Source organism: Syngnathus acus, chromosome 1, assembly GCF_901709675.1.
Source record: "Syngnathus acus chromosome 1, fSynAcu1.2, whole genome shotgun sequence".
NCBI lineage: Eukaryota > Metazoa > Chordata > Actinopteri > Syngnathiformes > Syngnathidae > Syngnathus > Syngnathus acus.
The window spans coordinates 12,150,629-12,174,324 of NC_051087.1; the positions used below are offsets into that span (position 1 = coordinate 12,150,629).

General features: G+C 40.8%; 2 protein-coding genes across 10 annotated transcripts in view; one reads left to right on the forward strand and one right to left on the reverse strand.

Annotated features, from left to right (window-relative positions):
* Nucleotides 1-1,439: 1,439 nt before the first annotated feature.
* The window catches only part of LOC119128479 (endonuclease V-like), a 72,786-nt gene continuing 50,529 nt past the window's right edge, over nucleotides 1,440-23,696 (reverse strand). For 3 of the 9 annotated variants that reach the window (XR_005099021.1, XR_005099018.1, XR_005099027.1), the window contains 3 exons: nucleotides 21,413-23,032; nucleotides 17,027-17,084; nucleotides 15,440-16,067 (listed from right to left, as the gene is read on the reverse strand). Coding sequence is in view for 2 of the 9 variants with exons in the window: in XM_037260946.1 (XP_037116841.1) it covers nucleotides 2,350-2,429 (80 nt within the window). In the remaining 7 variants the exon portion in view is untranslated. Of the gene's footprint in view, nucleotides 2,430-15,439; nucleotides 16,068-16,116; nucleotides 17,085-21,412; nucleotides 23,033-23,696 lie in introns of those variants that run through there. The other 6 variants (XR_005099020.1, XR_005099026.1, XR_005099025.1 and 3 more) reach the window with 6 other exon arrangements.
* LOC119128474 (neuronal pentraxin-1-like) lies at nucleotides 9,419-15,295 on the forward strand. The gene is made up of 5 exons (XM_037260904.1): nucleotides 9,419-9,967; nucleotides 10,740-10,947; nucleotides 12,230-12,471; nucleotides 12,598-12,777; nucleotides 13,538-15,295. Exons 1-5 carry the CDS (start codon nucleotides 9,434-9,436, stop codon nucleotides 13,757-13,759), a joined length of 1,386 nt encoding a protein of 461 aa, XP_037116799.1. The 5' UTR covers nucleotides 9,419-9,433; the 3' UTR covers nucleotides 13,760-15,295.

The following is a 23,696-nucleotide window of genomic DNA, read 5'->3' on the forward strand; positions in this document are numbered from 1 at the left end:
AAAAAGGCATTCACCATGTTTGAACCACATTGAGCTGATTTGGAATGAACACTAGACGGAAGCATGAAAGCAAAGCAGTCACATATTTGTGGGAAGTCCTGCAACAGAGTTGAGAAAAACTTTTTGAGAAGTATGTGATTTCCTCTGTAGAAAGAATGCCACAAGAGTGTTCAGATGCTATATCCGTCTGAGGTGGCCATGTGAATGAATCTAAAGTCTGAAATACATTTTGAGTTATAGATTGAATCCATGATTCCTTCTGAAACTTGAATTATCTATTATTTTTATATTTTACAGAATGATGAAACAATGAACTGAAATATTGTTGTTTTATTTTAAAACTTGAATGTCCTAAAACCTTTGGCAAGTAACTTTTATACATAAGAGTAAATATATTTTTCTGCCCAACCATTGGCAACAAAAGTGAGTAAATCTCCCAGTGTCAATATTTTGTGTAGCCACTTTGAATTTGCCATTGAAATTCTTCACCCCTGCATGTCTTCATCGTGCGGATTTTAGAGACCTTGTGTGACTGCATGTTTATTTTGAAGTCACCACCATACTCAGTAATGTTTAGGCCTGGTCGGTCCATCACCATTACCTTTATGTTAGCAAGGCAGTGGTTGTCTTGAAGTTGTATTTGGGTTGTTATCATGTTAGAATCCTGTCATGTGGCCCAGCTCATGCTCTGCTCCAGCATTCATGGATTCCTCAATGAACTATAGCCAGAAGCACTCATGTGGCCCAGACCATGGCACACCAGCATACTTGACTGTAGGCAAGACACACTTGTTATAGTTCCCCTCACCTAGTTGCTGCACATGATTGAGTTACTCTGAACCAAATAAGTTTAACTTGGTTTTATCAGAATGTGGGATGTGATTCCAGACATCCATGCATACTGTTTGGGCACTTTTTGGGCATCATCGTTTGAAAAGGATGACAGCCATATGCAGACCAATTTGAAGTAGTGTGCCTTATGGTCCACTCTGAGCACTGACAGGGTGGCCCCTCGCCCTTCAATCTGTGCATCAATACTGGCCGCACTCATGTGTCCCCTTTCCAAAAACAACATCTGGATATAATCTTATGCACTCTTTTTAGAACCTTTTTAGAAGGTCTTGTCTAGGCCACTGTGCAGCAGCAGCTCAGTAACTGTCTTTGCAGTCTTTTTTTTTTTTTTTTTGGGAGTATTCAGATCCTCTTCCCCATTCACACCTGAGATGGTGTAACACCAACATGACACCAGGGATGCCAGTTCAAACAAAAGAATAGTGGCTGTGTCCTAATGTGCAAACTATTTAGTGGCTATCAAGGTATTACACCATTTTGTAGGGTTGTCTGAATGTCCAGGGAGGATAAATGTAGTGCACTCAAAATTACCCATAATGCATTTGGAAATATACTGGCCATCGATGTTTATTCAAAAGGTTAATATAGACCATAATGCATTGCTAGCAGGAAAGCAAGCGTGACTATTGAAGTAAAACAGAAAACTACATATACCATGGAAATAATTCATTTCATTTACATGTACAACATGGTAATTAAAACACTGTTTGCAATAAATATTTTGTATTCACAATATCTCGTCAGAGAATTTACTTTGATGACAGTGTTGGAGCAAATTTAATGAGGCAGTGGCTCAAGTTTCCATAGATAAACTCGTGTTGTTGTGAACAGTATGACACTTTCTTTTTTTTTTGAGACGTGATTAAGCAGCTGCTTCAACTGATAATTTGATTTCATGTTTTTGACGTTGATGTTTTTGTTGATTTCTGGGTGCAAATTGCCTGCCCCTGAGTCAAGTGAACAAAGTGAGTTTCCACATGAGATGTCTCCTCACCCTTTCGTGTCCAGCTTCACACTAATTTCTCAAACAGCAGGAGCCAAATGTTTGACTATGCAGACATCACAGAGTGAATACACCGTTCCACCTGTCCTGAGTGACGCATTTAGAAGAGCTCACTCAACCAGTATATCGTGGCATTTCCTAGAGCCACGTGTGCAATCAACATGTTTACCAGTTTGTTCCCGGTCGACAATTATATTTGCCTATCACGCTTGATAACGTTAATCAACCCCAAGACAGGCTTTTTTGAATGACAACAAAACAATAAGATGGGAGAGATCAATTCACAGGAGGTTTCTCTGAAGTGCCAGCCCAATAAAAAGCATAAAATTATTACATCTGATGGTTGGCGCGTGATAACATCTTTTCGCAATACATCTACCAGTCTAGTAGTCATCACTACGACCCCTCCCTCGGCCTGCCTCACTTCAGGCAGCTCAGCAATCTGATCTGGAAGAAACTCATTGGTCTATCTCGGTGAGTTTGAGCCTCTTGCATCACATCGCTGGTGTCCACGGCTGGGTGGAACCAATCAAATCTGTGGTGTGAAGGAGGGTGAGACCCTGGCTTGTCTCATCTGCAATAAAGCCAGGACAAGCCAGAGAAGATTAGTGTTCTTTTTCTTCAGATCTCCTACTCCCTAGGGATCAGGGTGACATGAAAAACTGGAAACAGGAGTGAAACAGAAGAAGGAAATGTTTTTTTTCCCCTAGGACTGATTGCCACGCGGCGAGGAAAAAAAGAGTTACATGAATAAGAAGTGATTCAAGGGATGAAGATATGCCTTCATGCTTTCTTCATTTGTGATTACACACACACGTGTGCACAGACACACACACACACACACACACACACACACACACACACACACACACACACACACACACACACACACACACTCTTGTTTTTGTGCTTTCATGTCTCTGAAAGATGTTGTCTTTACATATTTCAACAGTTTAGTGTTGTTTTTGAGTACTGCTTCTGACAATTGTGGTTTCCAAGTTATCTTTACAATGCATTAATAAACAGTTCTGCTGTGATTAATGTGTTGTACTCTATTGCATAATGATCAGTCAATGTCCCCTGAGCACAGACTGCTTCAGCTTAAAGCGCATCTTTCTCACAATTCACACTCAAGGTTGACCGTGAATAAATCCACAAAACCCCAAAGCAAAATCTGGACAACAAAGCTTTTACAGCAAATTTAAATTGTCTCTCAGCTGTGATAAAATTTCAGCTGTCAAAAAACAGAAGGAGACATTTTTGAGAACATTAGGAGTTACAAGTGTGAGTTGGAGGTGCTGGGGGTAAAGGCTTTAAGAAGCTTTAAAGATGGAATCTGAAGTGGTTCATATTTTATTTTGGGCTATAATCATCCAACCAATATATTTAAATATATTAGCAATTATTGCGAACTCTAAAAATCAAGGCGGATAGGACATGCAGACACAGGTGAAAGCACATTATGAAACTGTTGTTTTTCTTACGCTTCTTCAGTCACTCATAGAAATTAGTCATTTTGATGGACTATGTGCGGTGATATTGCTGGCCTGGGTCTGTTTAATTAGTGAAATGGAGTAAAAAAAAAAAACACAACAACAATAAAGAAACATTGATCGATAAACTAGCAAATGGAATGCAGTGTAAAGTAATAGAAAGTGGAGTAAATGTAATTTCTTCTCAACATATATACTCAAGATAAAATAAAATGAATGCTGCATCATAGCTACTCTTGCCAGTCATTTTAATTCCAAATATTGCTTGAGGAAATGTAATACAGTAAATATTAGTACCCACCTCTGCCTGTAGTAGATTAGAAACACACTCTAGAACACAGGTGTCAAACTCAAGGCCCGGGGGCAGATACGGCCCGCCACATCATTTTATGTGGCCCGTGAAGACAAATTGTGCATCAAATTCGTGTCATTACTAGAATTGCAAATTGTCTTCACTTTTAATAATATCTTTTTTTTTTAAATATTTGACCAGTTTTTACTTGTCTGATTTGAAAACGAGTTCTATGTCAGTTTGTTTTGTAGCTTTTACTGTATATAATATGAGGTGCTCATACATTTATTTGGGTTGACACTCATAATGGCCCTCCGAGAGAAAATATGACTACAATGCGGCCCGCGAAAAAAACGAGTTTGACACCCCTGCTCTAGAACATGTATTTCCTTCTTTGTGGAGTATGATCAGAACAACCTCATCCAGACATTATGGGCGGAATAACTCAGCACCTCTGAGAGCTACGGAAAGACTCTGGTTTTACAAGAAGATGCGTACATTTGATGAAGTTCAGAAAGGATGAGCAGAGAGCTCATTCGGTCGTTGTAGGGTACACTTCTGGCTCACGGGGTCGTCATTTCGTGTTATTGAATCCTAAAACACAGCTGCTCTCCCAGGGTGATGGGCCACTAACCACAAAGTGCCTCAGTTTGTCTAAGCTTTGTTGACTCACTGACAACAATATTGCGCTTTGTAAAGTTTCAAATTTATAAAACAAATGGATGCACGTGTTTCAGGTTCACTGTTCTGAGGTAACTTGCAAGTATTGTGAATATTACGCGAGCAGGGTACAAATTTACACTACATTTGTAATTCACTTTGTTGTAATGAACAAAGTGCCAATAAAAATCTGATGAAAAGTTACTTTTTATTACGACTTTTAAGGAAAAATCTAATTTTCCAGTACAATAAATTGTTAATCAGAGTAGCGTCAAGTACGCTTCAAATAAATATAAAGAATGAACTGAAGCAACCAAACTAGTAATGTTATCAATGCCGATAAAAAAAACAAAAGTAGTCCGAAGCCTGTTCAAGCCTGTTCACACTCCAGTTGACTGTACTAGTATTGTACTATAAACTATGTGCTATTAAATTACTGTGCATCCCTTTCTGGTTATATGTAATCTGAATTTTAATGCCTTGTATGATAGTAGTATTTTATAGCGTCCTATAAATTCAATCCTGTGATTGTCTGGTGACCAATCCAGGGTGTAAAATTCCTCCAAACCAAAGTCAGCTAGGATAGGCTCCACTTCACCTTGGTGAGGCTGAGATACATAAATTGGATGTATGGAATACTAAAATAATCCAACGTTATCTAATGAAATATAATCTATATGTAAACTGTTCATTAGAATTTAAGAGTCAAATTATCAAAAAGCTTGGTCAAATCATATTTTAGAAGCATGAATTTCACATCCATCATCCGAAACGCTTCTTCCTCACGAAGGTCGCGGGCGTGCTGGAGCCTATCCCAGCGGGCAGTTGGCTCCGGTCACCCTGTACTGGTTGCCAGCCAATCGCAGACATGAATTTCACATTTGGAAAAAAAGTTTGAGATAAAACAGTTGGTTTTGAAATACTGCAGTGTGCAGTGGTGGGGCACAGTCATGCCAAACAGTTTTCATAAAGTTAGGAGCATATTGTTCTAAAGGTCAGTAATCACAATGAAGTGAGAATGTGTCTACAAATATCTGAATTCATTTAAAAGAAAAAGCAATGTAGCAGTGGCAGCTGTTCGGAGAAAGATGATTGATTATTTGTGACCCACAGCAAATAATGTACTCCCCCCCCAAAAATGTGTCTATTCTCTCTGAAATGAAAAAATGTTAAAAGCTTTGTAAAATCAACACCACTAATTTGCGAACATGACGTCAAATATGACTTTGACCTTCAAAATACAATGCAGAACAAAATAAAATGAAATGCAATTCTTTCCTCAGCAAATCTTTCAATAAAGTAAAAATGCATTTTAGCCACAGACCTTTATGTGGAGAAGCTCTAATGAAGAAAATGTTTCTAGAGGGATTCCAATACGAGTGGCTTGATGAAGAGCGCTGTCGTGGCTCAGTGTTAATGTGCAGCCTTCAGAGAATTATGATGAAGTTCTCTTAGGGCCTCGTGGAACACGTATTGCAGAGAGCATTTATTTATGTCCCTGTATGCTTTAATTAGGTTGTACATGTAAATGGTTGTACAGTGTACATTAAATGTACCGTAATTTTCGGACTATAAGCCGCGGTTTTTTTTCATAGTTTGGGTGGGGGGGGCGACTTATACTCAGGAGCGATTTATATACATATATATGTTTTTTTTCACTTTTTTGGGCATTTTATGGCTGGTGCGACTTATACTCCGGTGCGACTTATAGTCCGAAAATTACGGTAGACATTCACATAATTCACTACAAGTGAACACTGGTCAACAAATTTTTACTACATTTTTAATCAGACATGCAGCTGAACCTTTCTGAAAGCATATTGTCTCTTTTCAGTTATTATTATTATTATTATTATATTTACTATTTTTATTATTATTATACAGTCAGCGGCATGGTTTTGCACTGGTTAGAACGTTGCCTCACAGTTCAGAGGTGCGGGATTCGACTTTGGCTCTCGTTCTGCCCAAAGACGGCTGGGAGCACGGCAGCAAATGGATGGATGGATGTAATACAGTTGTACATTTGGTAATAGTATTTGTCCAGCAACAGAAGGCTGCAACATGTACAAAAGCTATAAAGAGGTTTTACCTCATCATCACTCGAGTTCTCAATGACGATCAAGCTCTCTGCTGGACACGTGTCTCTTGAGTCACTATTCATCTCTTTGTTTTGCTGTTGGTTGCCTGTCTGACGTCAGTGCATTTCCTGCGCTTCAGTTTTATGGTGTGACGTCAATGCCAAGAGAAAGTATTTAACTCACACCTTTCTTTCCCATTTTTAACCCTTTAGCAGGCCAGGCTTTGAGGCTTCCTCAGGCAATAGAGCCACTCTTGTATGTCCGTGTGTGTTTGCTTTCACATAAAGAAAACAATGCCGTATCGTAACCTCCTGCTTTTCGTGTGTGATAAGTGTTGCAAATAGCAAAAAAACAAGAGGTAATTGATGCTCCCCTAAAAATGTGTGATAAGTGCTGCAAATAGCAAAAAACAAAGAGGTAATTGATGCTCCCCTAAAAATGTTGGTCTCTCAATCAATGTGTCACTTCAACATAGTTCTTCGCTTTTAGCACCATCCTGTGGCATCTTGGAGATATCAGACGGGTCTTTGTGGAATTAAGCAACAAACTGCACCCGTTATTTTCCATTGCCGGGTGTGGCCATTTTGCCAATTGTTGACTGAAAATGATATCCCTATGGCTCAGATAACGACCAACGGGTCACCTTTTTTTGGGGCGTTTGGTCATAAGATGTTCGCAAGCTGAGCACTAAGACACTGAGATGTCATTTTCCGTTGACAGCAAATGGCAAAATTTCCCTAAGTGGATTGATTAATATTCCGCAAATGCAATATTAGTCAGACTACCGTGTTAAGACCGTTGGGACCACATGGAACATATTGTAACGAACATTTTGGACTTGACTTGCCCTGCAAAACAGCTGGGAATATACCTGTTTTAAATTGCAAAGAAAAAAAAAGCTAAATATCTGGCCTTTAAAAATATAGTAACGTCAAATCCCAGTGAAATACTGAGGATTATTGTTTTTGTTTTTTGCACTTTTAGCCTTGTCTTAGAGTGTTATACGATTATCCAGTCCCCAAAAAACAAAACATAGATGCTAACTACAAATACTGCTCACGAATGCTTTTGGTTACAGGTCAACCTTGCTCGAGGCATGCACTCAATGAATAACATTTAAAAAATTAATCATTTGTTGTAGTTTCCACTGATGTACAACAACATTTTCGTTGCATTATTTAGGTATATGAAAGAGAAATTATATTACAATGTTATTGCCAGTGAGTGTATTTCAAAGTGTTCTGGCATACAGCCTCTGCACTCCCCCTAACCTTTTCTTTCTTTTGCAGTCCTTCCCGTGTTTTTCAGTCAATCCTTATGCATTATTCTCCACTACGAGGGCAAATGCTGGATAAATAAGCATGCCGCATTCTGCCACTGTGTGAAATGGCTCATATCTGTCTTTGCCATTAGACAGTAGGTTCTATTATAAAGCTTTGCATTATTCAGCAAGCCTGAGAGACTGATCGTTACAGATTTGAGTCCTTTTCCATCCTGCCTCTGGTGTCCAACGTATGGAACTGACCATGCATGTGTACTTAAATGAAAAAAGGCATTATTACCAGTCTGCTTCCCTCTATGAGCACCAAATCTGATTACAGCAATAAGATAGCACCCTCATTTGGCACACGTTACTGCCTGCAAAGACATGATCTTTTCTTTCAGTGTTACAGCTGACACACGGAAGAGAAGGAAGGGAGAGAGGAAAATGTGAGAGACCATATGGTGCTGTGACACCTTTAAGGTGTGATATATTGTGGATCACATGGTAAACTACACATCCTCAATAGAAAACCACACTGACATTGTGATTAAAAACTTGCAAACTTTGCTCCTTGCTAGCAAATAAGCTGCTGTTGGGCAGCTAAACACAACAAAGTGGCCCTTGTTGATTTGAAGCAAGGTTATGAAATCTAAAGTTCTGCTGAGATAAGGAGAAATGTGTACATGTTTGTCCTGGAGCAATTAAGCTCCCATCCACTATTTGTTTCATATGCCATTGCTTGCCTCAAGCTTGGCATCTTGCTGATTACAACACACAGGATCAATGATTAAACAAATTAAGGTGGACTTGTTGGTCAATTTTCCTCCCACCTTTAGTCAATAGCCGTGGAATCGTCATGCCTAAGTCTGAAAAACTTCTTGCAATGTAACTGAGTTACAAATGTTTCGCCTGAACATTTGTTTCCACAATTCTGTTTGTGACTATAGTTTTACACAGCACTGTGATGCAAGTGGGACTTAAAATCGATGTGTCGCTGAGTAGTTGTGCTCATTTGGCAGGAGAATGCACTGGAACACAAAGGGCATGTTTATTTATTTATTTTTCTATTTAATAGTTTGATTATTTATTTACTTACTTATAGTCCCTTGACTTCTGTGTAAAAACAAATCTTTTATATTGCCGGAAACAAACCACTCTGTCATTGAAATAATAAATTAATCATTAAAAGTAGTATGAAATGTGAAGTGTTATACTATAATGGACTGTGAAAGAAAATATACATGTAAAATATCAGCTCTAATATAGACACTCATTGAATGGGAAATGCAAGGAAAGCGCATTCATCTGCTGCTTTCAATCCATTACCAAGCAAATTTCCTCCTGGGAGCTAATGCAGATTGCTGGTTTTACTGTAACAAGAGAAGTTCGATCATTATTAAAATACCGTACGGCAATTTATACAGTGTGCGTTTCGGAATAGGGTTGATGGAGTACCCTTTCCGGCTCATTTAAGAGGGCGCAATAATTGTGATATCATAGGATACTGTTCATGAAAGATTCATTCCAAGTAATTTCCAAGTATTATGAACTGAACTTATGACGTGTGTCTACAATAGTTTATTGAATAAGTGGGATGATCTGTTTTTAAATGGGAATATTTGGACGGGGCTTTTTGCTCATTACTTTCTTTGCTTTACCGACTACGTCTAAACACTTGGATAAAAGCTTCTGCTTGGCATTGATCAAGTACGTGGGCGACTGTTCCACGAATCGTGCACGAGCTTAAAGAATGGGCCGGACTCCGGGCGCCTCCTTCCTCTCACAGCTGCGATGAATGAGGGGATGCGTCAAGCGCGCTATAAAAGCGCGCGCGGATTGCTGCGGCTCCAAGCTTCAGTGAACAGCTCCGTGGTACTGAACACAGACATCAATGCGAGTGGAACCATGGATCGACTCCCGTGGAAAGTTTTTCTCCTTTGTTGCCTGGCCACCGCGGAGAGCTCCGCGCAAGACTTGGGACAGACGCAGTTTATTTGCACGTCGGTGCCCAAGGATATGGACTTGTGTGCGGCCACCATGCAGAACAGTGGGCCGGGGGAGGACCTGAAGACGACTGTCATGCAGCTGCGGGAGACCGTGCTGCAGCAAAAGGAGACCATTATGAACCAGAAGGAGACAATCAGGGAACTAACGTCCAAGTTGAGTCGCTGTGAGAGTCAGAGCTTCCCGGCCGCGGCGGGACCCGGAGGGAGGCGGCCGGGCGCCAAGAACACGATGGGGGATATTTCACGGGGCACCGCAGAGACCCTGGCCCAGCTGGGACACACTTTACAGACTCTGAAACAGAGACTGGAGAACCTTGAGGTAGGCAAGTTCCAGTGCAGCCAAGTTCTCTTGGGCTCCGTGAGCTTTGTAAGACGACAAGACACATATTAAAGTCCATCTTTTACCGAGCATGCACATATAATAATATATATATTACTCATGCGTGATGATTAAGTACAATAATCTCATAGATAGATAGATAGATAGATAGATAGATCTCATCACGTGAGGTAAATTTAAATGTCACAGCAGCATCACTCAAGTAGCAACATCTGCATTAATTAAAGAGAAACAGCCAAGAGAGTAAAAATAAAAGAACAGCACTCGGAAGGAAATTTATATCTAATCCAAATAATTAGAATAAAAGATGTTGCATGTTATGGAACAGTATTATTTTGATCGTGTGTCTGTCTATGTTGGATCGCATTTGCAGGGGCGTGCGCGTGCAGTGCATTACAACGACAACTGTCTCTAATATTAAGTGTACAGGGTGGTGAAATTCCGCTCGATGCCTTTGCAAACTACAAGTAACCTCATGTTCAAATGCCCCCGCCCCCACCCCATCGCACAGTTATCTTTAAGGCGGACAGCTTGCACTGGATATGAGTGATTTATTGTGCAAGTACCGAAGTAATAATAGAGCCCGTGAGTGCGCATATGGGAAACCATGATTAGTTGTTTTGAGAAATTTGACAAAGAGCTAAACATCCCCATATAAAGTAACCCTAAGGCACATCATTTAAAAGTAAAGATTTCCAACCAGAACTATTTCAATCTTAAACGTATCCCTTTCTCCTTCCGCACGCTGCAGCAATACAGCCGAGGGAATAACACCGTGCAGGCGAACAGTCTGAAGGATCTGCTTCAAAACAAGATAGATGACATGGAGAAGCAAGTTCTGTCTCGGGTCAACACATTAGAAGAAGCCAAAAGTGGTTCCAGAAATGACAGCGACCAACGGAACCGAGTGGAGTCCACGCTCACTTCTCTGCACCACCGCATCACAGACTTAGAGAAAGGTGCGTACATTGGATCTCGGGAGGGGGGGGGGGGGTGTATTTAAGCCAATTTATTGCCCAAGGGCACATCATCCGCTCGAAGCCCTAATACGATGAGTTCTCGAGCTCCCATGGAGTCGAATGTTTTTTTCCCCTCGCTTTCTGCTGCGGCATCTATCGCCTTGCGCGCGCATTGAGTAGAGAGCTGCATTGCTTTGCATATCTTACTGCTTGTAGTTTGCCCTTTCGCCTTTTGCCGTTTCACTGCCAAACGCTGACAGTGTGACAAAAAAATAGAACAAGAGGAAGAAGAAGAGGAACAACACGGGAAAAAAGTCTCAAGTGATTACAAGTACATTTCTGCTGCGGAGAGATAATGCCGAAAGGTGATTCGCACTTAGGCGAGTTGGAGGATTTATGAGGCTTTTTCAGCTATCCAACTCGTGCGTGCGTGTGCGCGCGCGCGCGTGCGTGCCCTTCAGCGTGTATTTTTTCTCCGAGCTCTCCAACTTCATCCCACATTCAAAAACATATTAGGCTAAATCAGGGGTGTCAAACTCTTTTTTTTTTTTCGCGCATTGTAGCCTTCTTTATGACTGTCAACCCAAATAAATGTATGAGCACCTCATATTATATACGGTAAAAGCTACAAAACAAACTGACAAATAACTCGTTTTCAAATCAGACGAGTAAAAACTGGTCAAATATTTAAAAAAAGATATTATTAAAAGTAAAGACAATTTGCAATTCTAGTAATGACATGAATTTGATGCACAATTTGTCTTTGCGGGCCACATAAAATGATGTGGCGGGCTGTATCTGGCCCCCGGGCCTTGAGTTTGACACCTGTGGGTTAAATGAAGACTCGACATTGCCCATTAATGTGATTGTGAGTTTAGACAGTTTTATATCCCTCTGGTCTGTGACTGGCTGGCCACCAGTCCAGGTCGTGTTCTGCCTCCTTATCACCAATGAGCCGCGTGAGGAAAACATGGTATAGAAAATAGATGGATGCATGAACGTGTCATGGGCAGGTTCCCAGGGGAAATACCGTAGCAATCGCAAGTAGTCTTGCTTGGTACTTCAAGTAGCAAGGTAGAAAATAGCGTCTTCCATTTGTCACACTCCTCATATGAATTCTAATCACATCTGCATTGTTGGCTCATGCCCATAAACATGAATTTTGATTAATGTTACTCTGTTCTCTTCCTAATCCCTAAAGACACCGATTAAATAGAAAAGAATTCCCAGAGCGAGCAGAAGCAAACCTTTACAGACAGACTGACATTAATCTCATGTGCAGGCAAAGAAAACAGACCCGCGGATAAGTTCCAGCTGACATTCCCGTTGAGAACCAACTACATGTACGCCAAAGCCAAGAGGAGTCTGCCCGAGATGTACTCCTTCACCGTGTGTCTGTGGATCAAGTCCAACGCCTCACCAGGGGTGGGGACACCCTTTTCTTACGCTGTCCCGGGTCAGGCCAACGAGCTGGTGCTGATTGAATGGGGAAACAACCCAATGGAGATTCTCATTAATGACAAGGTAAGTGTGACACAACAGACAGAAAGCTAAAGTATGCATTTGAATGAACAACCTGCAGCAAGGTTTTCAAGATGGAAATGATGAGGCCTGAATCCTGATTTAAATGGAAGTGTGTATTTGCCGCAGGTTGCAAAGCTGCCCTTCCTCATCAATGACGGCAAATGGCATCACTTGTGCATCACGTGGACCACCCGAGACGGGATGTGGGAGGCCTTTCAGGATGGTGTGATGAGGGGCAACGGTGAAAATTTGGCACCCTATCACCCCATCAAACCTGAGGGGGTGCTCGTCTTGGGACAGGAGCAGGTAAATCAACACGTGCAAATGTGCAGCAGTAAAATGTCATTTTCAGTTTGTGCCAAAGTTGAACATACCTGTTTGCTGATCTTGGCAAGTGATTGACTTAACTAAATACAAGCATACAAATCACCACTGGAAATGAGACACGTGCAACAAAATGAAATAATTATTTCAAGAAATGATCACTGCGGGGGAAAAGAAAGAATATTTATCAAATAAGAAAAAATGAAGCCACAGCTAACTTTGACGAGTGCAGAGGGAGGATTATCGCTTGTGCCTGGGAGTCACGTCTCTTCACTGTGACTCGTTCATTCCATCCTTTTATATTAATGATGTTGACGTCGCTTGTTGACTCCACAAGAAGGTACTGAGCAGCCATGATGGCTTTTACTATGTTGTGACAACTTTATATACTTTTTTGAAAACACATAAATGCAAACTTGTGTGACTTTAGATGCAAGTTCAAAGTATGGCATAAGGTGCAAAGAAATGCTCTTTTCTTGGAACGAGCCAACTGAATATTTAATGGCTTACCAACAAGGCGAATAAACAAGGTTCTAAACGGGAAATACAGTTTGGAGTTCTTGTTTAAAAAAAGAAAAGAAAGAAAGATTCAAATATATCTGCTGTAAATGGCTGATGACAAATCCAGCATGTACTCTCACCCAATGTCAGCTTGGACAGGCTATTTAAAATGAATGAAGCCACCACATTTGTGTTTTAACTACTGCTTTTTTTTTTTTTTTAAATTTGTCTCCTTCTGCAGGATACACTCGGAGGAGGCTTTGATGCAACACAAGCCTTCGTAGGCGAGCTGGCAAACCTAAACATCTGGAATAGGAAACTGTCCATCACTGAAATCTACAACTTGGCAACCTGCAACAGTAAAGCAACGGCCGGCAATGTGCTCTCTTGGACGGAGAGCAACATTGAAATATTTGGAGGAGCAACTAAATGGTCCTTTGAGCCTTGTCGTTCAGCCAACTGAACTGAATTGAAGCCATGGAAATAAGGCCTCTGTGTATTTCTGAGTTTATGTTGCTCTCGTCTTCATTTGATGTTTGTTAGAGGCCATTTGATCTTGACTTTAGTTGTAAGCTTCAAGCTGGGATTTCTGCCATTCCCAAGTATTTATATGCTGAAGAACAGTTTTCATCCTGGGGGAGGGGAGGGGGGTTCATTCTGGGAAACCTCAGGTTGTTTTTTTCCGAGGGGTTCAGTTGAAAGCAGAACTTAATTTTTTCGGTTTGGCTTCTTTTGTCTGGAACGAGCATCTGGCAACCGTGTGTGGACAAGTCACCATCCAAGCAAGGAATTACGTAACATTTCCCACCTGTTTCTGAGAGGAACCCTTGTCAATTCTTGTCAGTAGTTGACGCTGTGACAAGATGTTGAGGCTTTTTTCCTCTACCCTCTCCTCCTCCTCCTCCTGCTCCTCCTTCCTCTTCCTCCAAGGCCCCTCCGGAACTTCCACTGTGACTGACAAAGAGAACGGAAGGAGCAGAGGACCCAGACTGTGGTACAAGTCAGTTTGTATGTGTCGTTCGCTTCAAGTGTTTCTGTAAGAATATCGCCGACTTGCCAACATTGTTACAAAGCCTGGGTGCCTTGGGCTGGTACAAATATTCAGCGCACACAATGTTTTAAGTTGCAAATTCAGTGTTATTTCATTTGGATTTTCTCTTTCTTGACTCTGGTTCAATTTATTGTTTGGGATTGTTATCCATCACGTGTTTTGGCAGGTGTTTGTACTGCTCTGTATTAGGAATGTTACAGTATCTGTATAGTAACAGCATGAATGACGGAGTGCTGTGAAAGCAATGTTGAAATCTGCTTTATTATATTTGGGTGTGGGTTTTTTACTGCATTGTTATATGCTCCAAGCATGGCAAACCTGAGAGATGAATAATTTAATTTTTGTAATAAAATTGTGATACTTAATGTCGCAGTGCAGTTCTGGTGCTTTTTCTTGTGTGTGGTAACCCTATCTGCAATGGGACAACAAGCAAACTGACAACATTATTGTTGCTCTACCCAAGCTTTTTTTTTTTTATAGACTTCTATATTACATTCTTTTGGTGGGCATATAGAGTATTTTGTATTTGGCTAAACTATTTCATGTAAGGGGGGGGTGTAGGCATTAAACTACAAGGCAAATAAGCAATATATAAAAGAGCAAGGATAAGTATGATAGATAGAGGACACGAGTTGCATTAATGCATAAGAATCACAAGGGTACAAATGTGTTTTCATTTTCAGAACTTTACTATGTGATTTTTGCTCCTGAGCGTAGAGCATCAAAAGATCAGGGCTGTAAACTTCATCTTCATTTCCACACCCAATTGCAAGCCGACAAGTATGAGGCGGGAGCGTTGTCTTGTTTTAGTATAATTTATGTGGCGCATAGAATTGAATGTTCTGTTTTTTTTTTTTTTTTTAGAAACTTTGCCTTTCTTGGATTTTTACATTGTTTGCCTTTCGGGGTTCAAATAGCTCAATAAATCTTGATGCCAGATGCTGCACAGCTGCACTTGTGATGCATTTTTTAAGTGAGAAAGATATAAAAGAACATATTTTATTTTAATATTACAAGTGCAGCGTAACCATTCAAATCAGATTTAAAACAACATTTAAAAATGAAAGAAGTGGTTTAAATTTATACTGATTACTCATAATTTAGTTTACAAAGTCACAGAGAGCCAGAGCAGAAGGATAAAAGAACCCCATGCGACTCTGGAGCACCAGGCAATCTGTGGATAAGTCATACAATCAGTTGTGAATGCCACTTTGAATACAAAAAATACTACCACAACTATGCATGGTCAGGCCCTGGCACATGCCTGCAATTTTGACATGCAGTATCTTGTGATTGTTTCTTTCAAGTTATTCACAATTGCTGCCACCATGAACAATAGAAATAATGTAAATAACAAGGTCAACTAAGTCAGAATTAAAATTTATAATTAACTCACTAATTATGATCTCTCCTCTGGCCATGTATTGTGGCCTCTCACAACAGAAGAAAAACCAATTCATCTTTCTGCTGTATAATGAAGCAGACCAGCGGTGGCCAGAAGAGAGTGTGGAAATTTCAGTCTTGCACTGTTCCAATGGCCTTAAACATCAATCTCAACAAAGCTATACATAATTAGAAAAAATACACAAATCTTTTCAGAAAGACTGCAGGCTGATTTTTGGTCTTAATCCTGTCCTTGGAGTGGATTTTCATTAGCCGTGAGAGAGAGAGGGACGCATCACTTTGCAGTAATCCCCCATGGTGCACTGCAGAAAAGAGCCTGGGTCGAGTAGCGGCAAAGAGAATGACAAGGCATTTGTACAAAGTGCTCCTGAGTCCCACTATAGTTATTTTATTACAAGGAGGATAACAACATTGAGGTTGGAAAACAATGCCTTTGCCTGGGCATTGAGAAACAATCATGTTAGACTGTCAAGTAAAAAGTGAATAACATTAACATAACATTATTAATTGTGAAATAAATTAATTCCCACCCATTAATCAATCTTCCTCTTTATGGTTGAAGAAAGTATACAGAACAGACATTTTGAAAAATTCCAGTCAGGTTTCCAACAACAACAGTCCTCAAGTACTAAATGATGTTAGCTTGAAGGTTAACACAAGCAAGGTATCAGTGCAAGTTTTATTTGATCTCAGTAAAACCTTTGATGTAATTGATTACAATATATTGTTGCGTGGGTTGGAAACTTTAGTGGGATTAAATGGAATGGTTCATGCCCTATTTTAAGTTAATGGTTCATGTCCTACTTACTTAGTGACCATTGGTAGTTTTGAATGGCCATGACACATGGGGTCCCTCAAGGGTCAGTCTTCGCACCCCTTTTGCTCAGTCTGCATTTGTTCCATTTGGGTCAAATGACTCAGAACGCTAAAGTTGGCTATCATTGTCATGCAGATGACACAGCTATATTTATCAATGTCCCCAAATAACAGCAGTTCAATTAACGCATTGTGTCGTCGTTTAGAGCAAACAACTGGATGAACCAACATTTCCAAAACAAAACAGAGGTAATTGTTTTTAGCAATGAAGAAAATAGGATTGTTGTTAGAAAACACCTGGAGTTACTGTCTTGAAAAGATCACGTCCAAAATCTTGGGGTGTTGATAGACTCAGACCTGACTTTCAGCAATCATAGGAAAAATCAATTACTAAAACTGGAAAAATATATCGAGACGGAAGGTTTGAATGCTCCAGGCAGACCAGAAGAAACTTATTACCTCCAGTAGAGCATCAGACAGCTGCAGCTCTTTCGGAATGCTGCAGATTGGGTTCAGACTGGAACAAAGAAAGCAGAACATATTACTCCAGTCCTACAGGATTTACACTGGCTCGCAATCAGATGTAGAATACATTTTGATAGTTGCTACACGTCTATCACTGAATAGTTTGGATCCTGAATAAAATAAAGAAATGGTGATTGAATATAAGCCCAATAGGCCTCTGAGATCTGCAGACTTGGGTCAATTGGAGGAGTCCAGAGTACAAAGCAAACATGGTGACGATACATTTAGCTGTTATGCTTCACGCAAATAGAATAAGCTGCCAACAGAAGTGATCAGCCCCAAGAGTAAATGCTTTTAAATCCAGGTCAACAAGTTCGCTTTTTATCCCATTTGATTCAGATCTTCTAAACATCTTTAAATCTGTTTTTCTTTTCGTCACTTTAGAAACACACTCTTAATTCTTTACTTTACTCTGTGCTTTGCTTCTGTCATTGTTGTGTTTGTAAATGCTTGTACATGTTTCCCTGCTTGTGTGAAGCATATTGAGTTGCCTTGTGTATTAAATGTGCTATATAAATAAAGCTGCCTTGCCTTAGAGACTATCCCAGCTGACTTAGTGCAAAATGTAGACTGGGCGAATGAACTACGGTCACGGGACTAATATGAATGAGGCAACAGAGGGGAATTAAGCCATGGCAGTTCAATGTATCTCACCCATGTCAACTAGCACACTATAGTGCTAAGACGCACACCATTGCCATTCTGTGCATCCCCCTCCAAAGATTTCAAAAGAAGACTGAGCACTTGTAAATTCCTTAATCAGCTCTTTTAAGTCCAACACTTGAGAAGGCTTTTATGTTCTCAAGAATACTGTCATCAAGGTGTTTTCTGTGGTACTGTATGAGGAAATCTGGAGACTAGTCCAGCACATGTATAGGAATAAATAGAAAGAGATTGGTGAGGTCTGCTGGTGGATTGACAGAATCTTTCAAGATGGAGGTTGAACTCCATCAACAATTGACTTTGAATTTGTTTTGTTGCTGTGATGATAGGCAAATGAGATCAGCAGGAGTTATCAACGGTCATTGACATTGTGATCTGCAGTGAGAAGAAAAGAACTGAAATGCATTGGACTGGTGAGGAACGAAGGTCATTTGTAGCTAGACAGAGTATGTGTGGGTGTGAAAGGAATGGCCGTGCAATGGTAAGGTTACAAGGAGTAGATGGAGAAGGTGCAATTCAACTGCTCAGAGCAATGGAGACTAGAAGAGAGGTGAAGAAAACAATGCAGGGCGGATGACGCTTGTAGAGGAAAAGTGACAGGGGTGCTATGTGACGAGAGCACACCAGCTAAAGTGACAGGAAAAGTTTCGAGGACAGCAGAAAGTTCAGCAACTTCGTATGGATCTGAGATTGTAGAAATGATGAGAAGACGAGAGACACAGCTGGAAATGCAGAGTTGAAATGGTTGAGAATGTCTTTGAGAGTGACGAGGAGGGACAGCACCAGGAATGATCTCAGCAAAGACTGTATGGTTTGGAGCTAGAGAGGCCAGATTGAAATGGTTTGGACAGAAGAGGGACACTGAAATATCAAGAGGATTCAAGAGCTACCAGGTTGGGGAAAACTAAAGAGGAGATTCATGACCCAGTACTTGGACTTGACCATAAGCCTATGTTGTACTTTCAATAAAGCACATTGTGCATGAATTGTGCTCTTTTAATAAACTACCCTGCTTTTTGACTTGCCTTCCCTCAGCCACTAATTAGATAGATTTCAATCTCAAAATGAGAGTGATTAATTTATTGTCCACATATGTTATCAAAGTCAAACATCCCACAAGAGACAAACTTGTATCTATGCCTCTACAGAAGTTGTTTGTCTTTGGAGGTGATTGAGTGGTTAAGGGCGTGACATATGTGCTGACATCTCATTAATTCATCAGATGTCCCCTGAGGCAGGACAGAAATATTCCTTCTGTCCACAAGTGCAGCTATTCCGCATGTTTGTGTTTGGGTGGCAAAAAGGGCTGAATAAGAGTTTAGAGATGCCGTGCTCAACAAATACTGCCTGCAGAAAGAGTGTGCATTTGCTCCATTATACAGTAAGTGCATGATGAGTGATTTATTCCATACTGCTTTTCTCCGCAGAGCCTTGAATGGTAAGAAAAGGGGAGAGAAATAAGTGAGGAATAGAGATTGATCGTCATCTTGCTGCTCTTCTCTTTGTGATGAGACAGCAGGGAGTGGAACTTGTGGCATTTACTGATCAGCAGAGTCCTTCAGGAAGTATTCAGCGAGGATAATGAGGTTTCCTCGGCAGGCTGGGATCAAAGTGGATATAGACCGCGGCAGGAGGCTACTCCACAAGTCAGACCAGAAAATGATTATTTTAATATTCTTCTTCATACAGTATGCATCCTACACTTGTCTCAGTGGGTTTCATAGATCCACAACAGCTCCAGAGCATATACAGTATCGGATTTTCTCAGCTTGAATGTGACGTGTCAGGCCTCAGAAGAGATGTTTCCGTGGCAGACATTGAAGGTGGAAAAAATGAACACCAATGAAACAGCAGAGGGATATAAAATGAAAACGAATACATGATTGAGCCAAATAAATTTCACCCTTCTTAAAATGTGTCCCGGCAAAGATACCTGGCACTGTGTGAAAAAATATTTACCCCAGTTTTTAAATCATGACTTAAATGTGGCTAATCAGATTTTTAGTAAAGATGGATTAAGATTCATTGACCACATACAAGCTTGATTTCCTCCAAACCTCTTCAAAAAGAGAATCTGTCCACCAAGCTGCAACAAACTGTCAATATCCAATTAAATTCAGGAACAGATCAGAAATAAAGAAACGAACATATCAACTGACATGTTATGAAAATGACTATCAGTCTGGAAAGGGTTACAAAGCTATTTCGAAAGCTTTAGTATTCCACGAACCACGGTGAGAGCCATTATCCACAAATTGAGAACCTCTAACCTTCCCAGGAGTGGCTGGCCTATAAAAATCACAAGAGCACAGTAGTGACGCATCCAGGAGGTCATAAAGCAAACCAGAACAACATCAAAAGAACTGCCTAAGTTGAGGTCAGTGTTCGTGACTAAAGACTGCGCAAAAATGGCAAGCCGAAAACTATTGCTGACCAAAATCAACGCAAAGCTTCGACTTATGCATAAAACAACAGCAACAAAACATCAAAATGATCTTAGGGGGTGGCCATTTTGCCACTTGTAGTCGACTGAACATGACATCAAGGTTACTCGGGGCTCAGGTAATGGCCAATCACAGCCCAGTTTGCGAACATCTCACGGCCCAACTGAGAAAAGAAATGAGCTGCCATTAATGATGTTCTTCTGATTGTGCATCTAATGAGTGAAACAGAGTGTGCACAGCGATTGAATGAACAGTGACTATAAAACATTTGAGACAGAGCTAAAAAAAATTAATGAACAAGCAGAGTGGGCAGAGATCTTCGACCCCCTTAGGTCCATCTCTACTGCTCCCCTTCATAGTATATAAAGTACATGTGCAAGTATAATGCTTGCGTCCAGTCTGAACATAATGTGCATATTTTATTGCATAATTTTCAACTACATTTCTGAAAAATATGAGCATACACAGGGTTTGTTTGATAAACAACACTGCCAAAATGTTTGGTGCATTGCATCTTTATCACCTTGGCGCATCATGTAAATATTTACTTGAACAAGCAATCTTGGGCACGGTTGTATTTGTGAATTGTTGGTTACGTGATGATGAATGAGTCTTCAACTGCACGATCACGCACGTGAAGTTGGATAAAAAGGAACACCGAATGACAGCTGCTCTTTATATTTCCACAGGGAGCTTTGTAATGATGCGGTTTATCTGTTTCGCGGCACAGACGCGTTTTTCTGTTCACATTGCGGACGGCTGCTGATAGAGTGGCTCTGCCATCTTGGGTTGTTCCATACGCAGTGTAAATTTTATAGAGTGGCTTTGTGACACAACATCAATTTGTTTTACTCTTATAGGTTACAAACAGAAGGCCTTTCATATCTGTGTTTCATAGATGAAAATTTGGTGGATCATTTTCAAAGAAGTCTGAAGTATTTTTGATTGATTAAAAAAACATTAAAACTAATGACAGGCTTCTACTTCTAATTTCCCACCTCACATTCACATTCACACAGTATTTTGTAAAATCATGTTTCAAAAAGCAACGCAGGAGCCTTTATTGTACTTTATGAGTGTGTGTACATTGAGAAAAAAAAACATTACCCTATTTGTGGTCCTCTACACATTTATCAATATTTTTGCTCTGTACTTTTGCATTTGATACACTTGTCATCTCTTCTTTTGCTCACATTTGTTGTTTTGCACTTACATCATTTTTATTTCTCTTTCTATGAGCACAACGCCGGCAGACATATTCTCCTTCTTTATTTTCCCATCGCGCCTGCTCGCCTTCCCACATTCGGCGCAGACTCTTACACTTTCTTGTTACCCCCTGCCATCTCTCTCTCTCTCTCTCTCTCTCTCTCTCTCTCTCTCTCTCTCTCACACTCTCTCTCTCTCTCTCTCTCTCTCTCTCTCTCTCTCTCTCTCTCTCTCTCTCTCTCTCCAGGTGACAGGATACAGCCCATATCGTGGCGGGAATTAAAAGCAAAAAAAGCATCGACTATATGGCCAAGAGGTTTGAGGTTGTCTGAATAGTAAGAAAACAGGGTTTCATATTATGAGTGCAGACCCCCTCACTTCAAAGTCTAGCGGGGAGCAGGGTGGACTGTAAATGAGATGATGTAAACTCCCAACGGAGAAGCGGGAGCGATCACATATTCAAGGTCAGCGGTCATTTTCCTTGGAACGACCTAGTTGAGATACCCCCTGCTCCCTCTCATATCTCGCTTATGTTCTGACGGGTTGTAATGGCAAGACTTGCCCTCTGATCAAGGCTCTGTAGAGGGGTGATTATACAAACACGAGGAGAGAATAAAAGAGTAGGGAAACCTCTGAATTACTTAAACGAGGAGACAAGGAGAAAGGGAAAAGTGGATCTAATGAGGAATACTGTAAGTCAGATGGAGAAACGAGAGGGCACAGATTTGAGAGGTTGACAGGCTGTTTGTAGTCAGTCATTCACTGTCTCCAGTTAAAATTCCCTTCTTAACACTCCCTTTCATAGGAAACCCCCCCCCCCCCCCCCTCCACCTCCTGCTTTCCCTTTCCCTCACTGTCTTCCCCTCTCTCGCTGTGCCGAGCACCGCAATAGCGTTATGAATTATTGAGGAACCCTGAATCGGGATTGAACATTTGTGTTTTGCGGTTGTGTCTTTTGTGTCGATAGTACAACGGGCAAGCATTCACAATAAAAAATCCAATCAAAATAAACAAAAAAAAAAAACTCTCATGTTCTATTCTGCATGCATCAGTGTGAGAATAACCCAGCCATTTCCCCGCTGGGAGGGGACTAGGTGTGTTGCACTGAAATTGGAATGCAATCGAGAAAAAAAAAATCCACTATGAATATTCCTGAATGATTCCTTGCACTGCAGGAGGATCACTTGGAATGAGGAGTTGTCCATTGGGAATAAAATGAGCTCATTTGAAGGGTAAAAGTTGGAGATCTATGTGAATGTTATATGAGCGTATAAGGAATAGCTTGGTGCAGTGGATGTCGCTTTGAGAGAGTGAGGGAGGGTGAGACTGCGGTGAATGTGTGTGCATAAAAAGTCCATGTAGTATGTGCATGTATGTTTTTGTGTGGGTACAAAACAGGCCCACTACCTGCCTAAGTGGCTCAGGGCCAGAGTGTAAACTACAGGGTGTTGCCATGAGACGCCAGAGTGTGAACGATGTGAATGCGTGTGTGTGTGTATGTGTGTGTGTGCGTGTGTGTGTCTGCACATGGGAGCGTATTTGCGTGGTCCATGTTTCAATTCTAGCTTAATTGGCCCAAATCTGCCATTCAGTGAAGCAGGTTCATTGCCCTCCTCCATATGGCCTCCTGGGAAAAAAGGTACATAAGTGTCAAATTGCTACTTCTCCTATATTTCTCTCTCTCTCTCTCTCTTTCTCTCTCTCTCTCTCTCTCTCTCTCTCTCTCTCTCTCTCTCTCTCTCTCTCTCTCTCTCTCTCTCTCTCTCTCTCTCACACACACACACACACACACACACACACACACACACACACACACACACACACACACACACACACACACACACACACACACACCCTGCCTCGAGCTGGAAACCATAGCAAAGGATGTGTAATTAGGTCAAGTTCATCACTGCATATTTATAGTGATACAGATACACACGGATGTGCACGCACATTTATCTCATAAACAAAGGTGACCCAATAAGGGTTTTGGGAGGTCTATTGACTATATGATCTGACAAAAGGAACATATTCACCTAAATTCAGAACCCAAAAAATACTTTTTTAAGAAGATAAAAAGAAACCCCTTATTGGGACATTTCTTTGTCATCGGCAATGGAAGGCTTTGATCAACATTGCTGATCCTGGGCTGATCAAGATCAGCGGTCGATCGATCGGACCATTTCTACTCATAACATTTTGCGGACACATCGTATGCGGTGGAGCTAATAAAGCACCAACAGTTTTTAGTGCAGTGATGTAAAATGAAAGGGTGGAAACAAGCTTTCAGT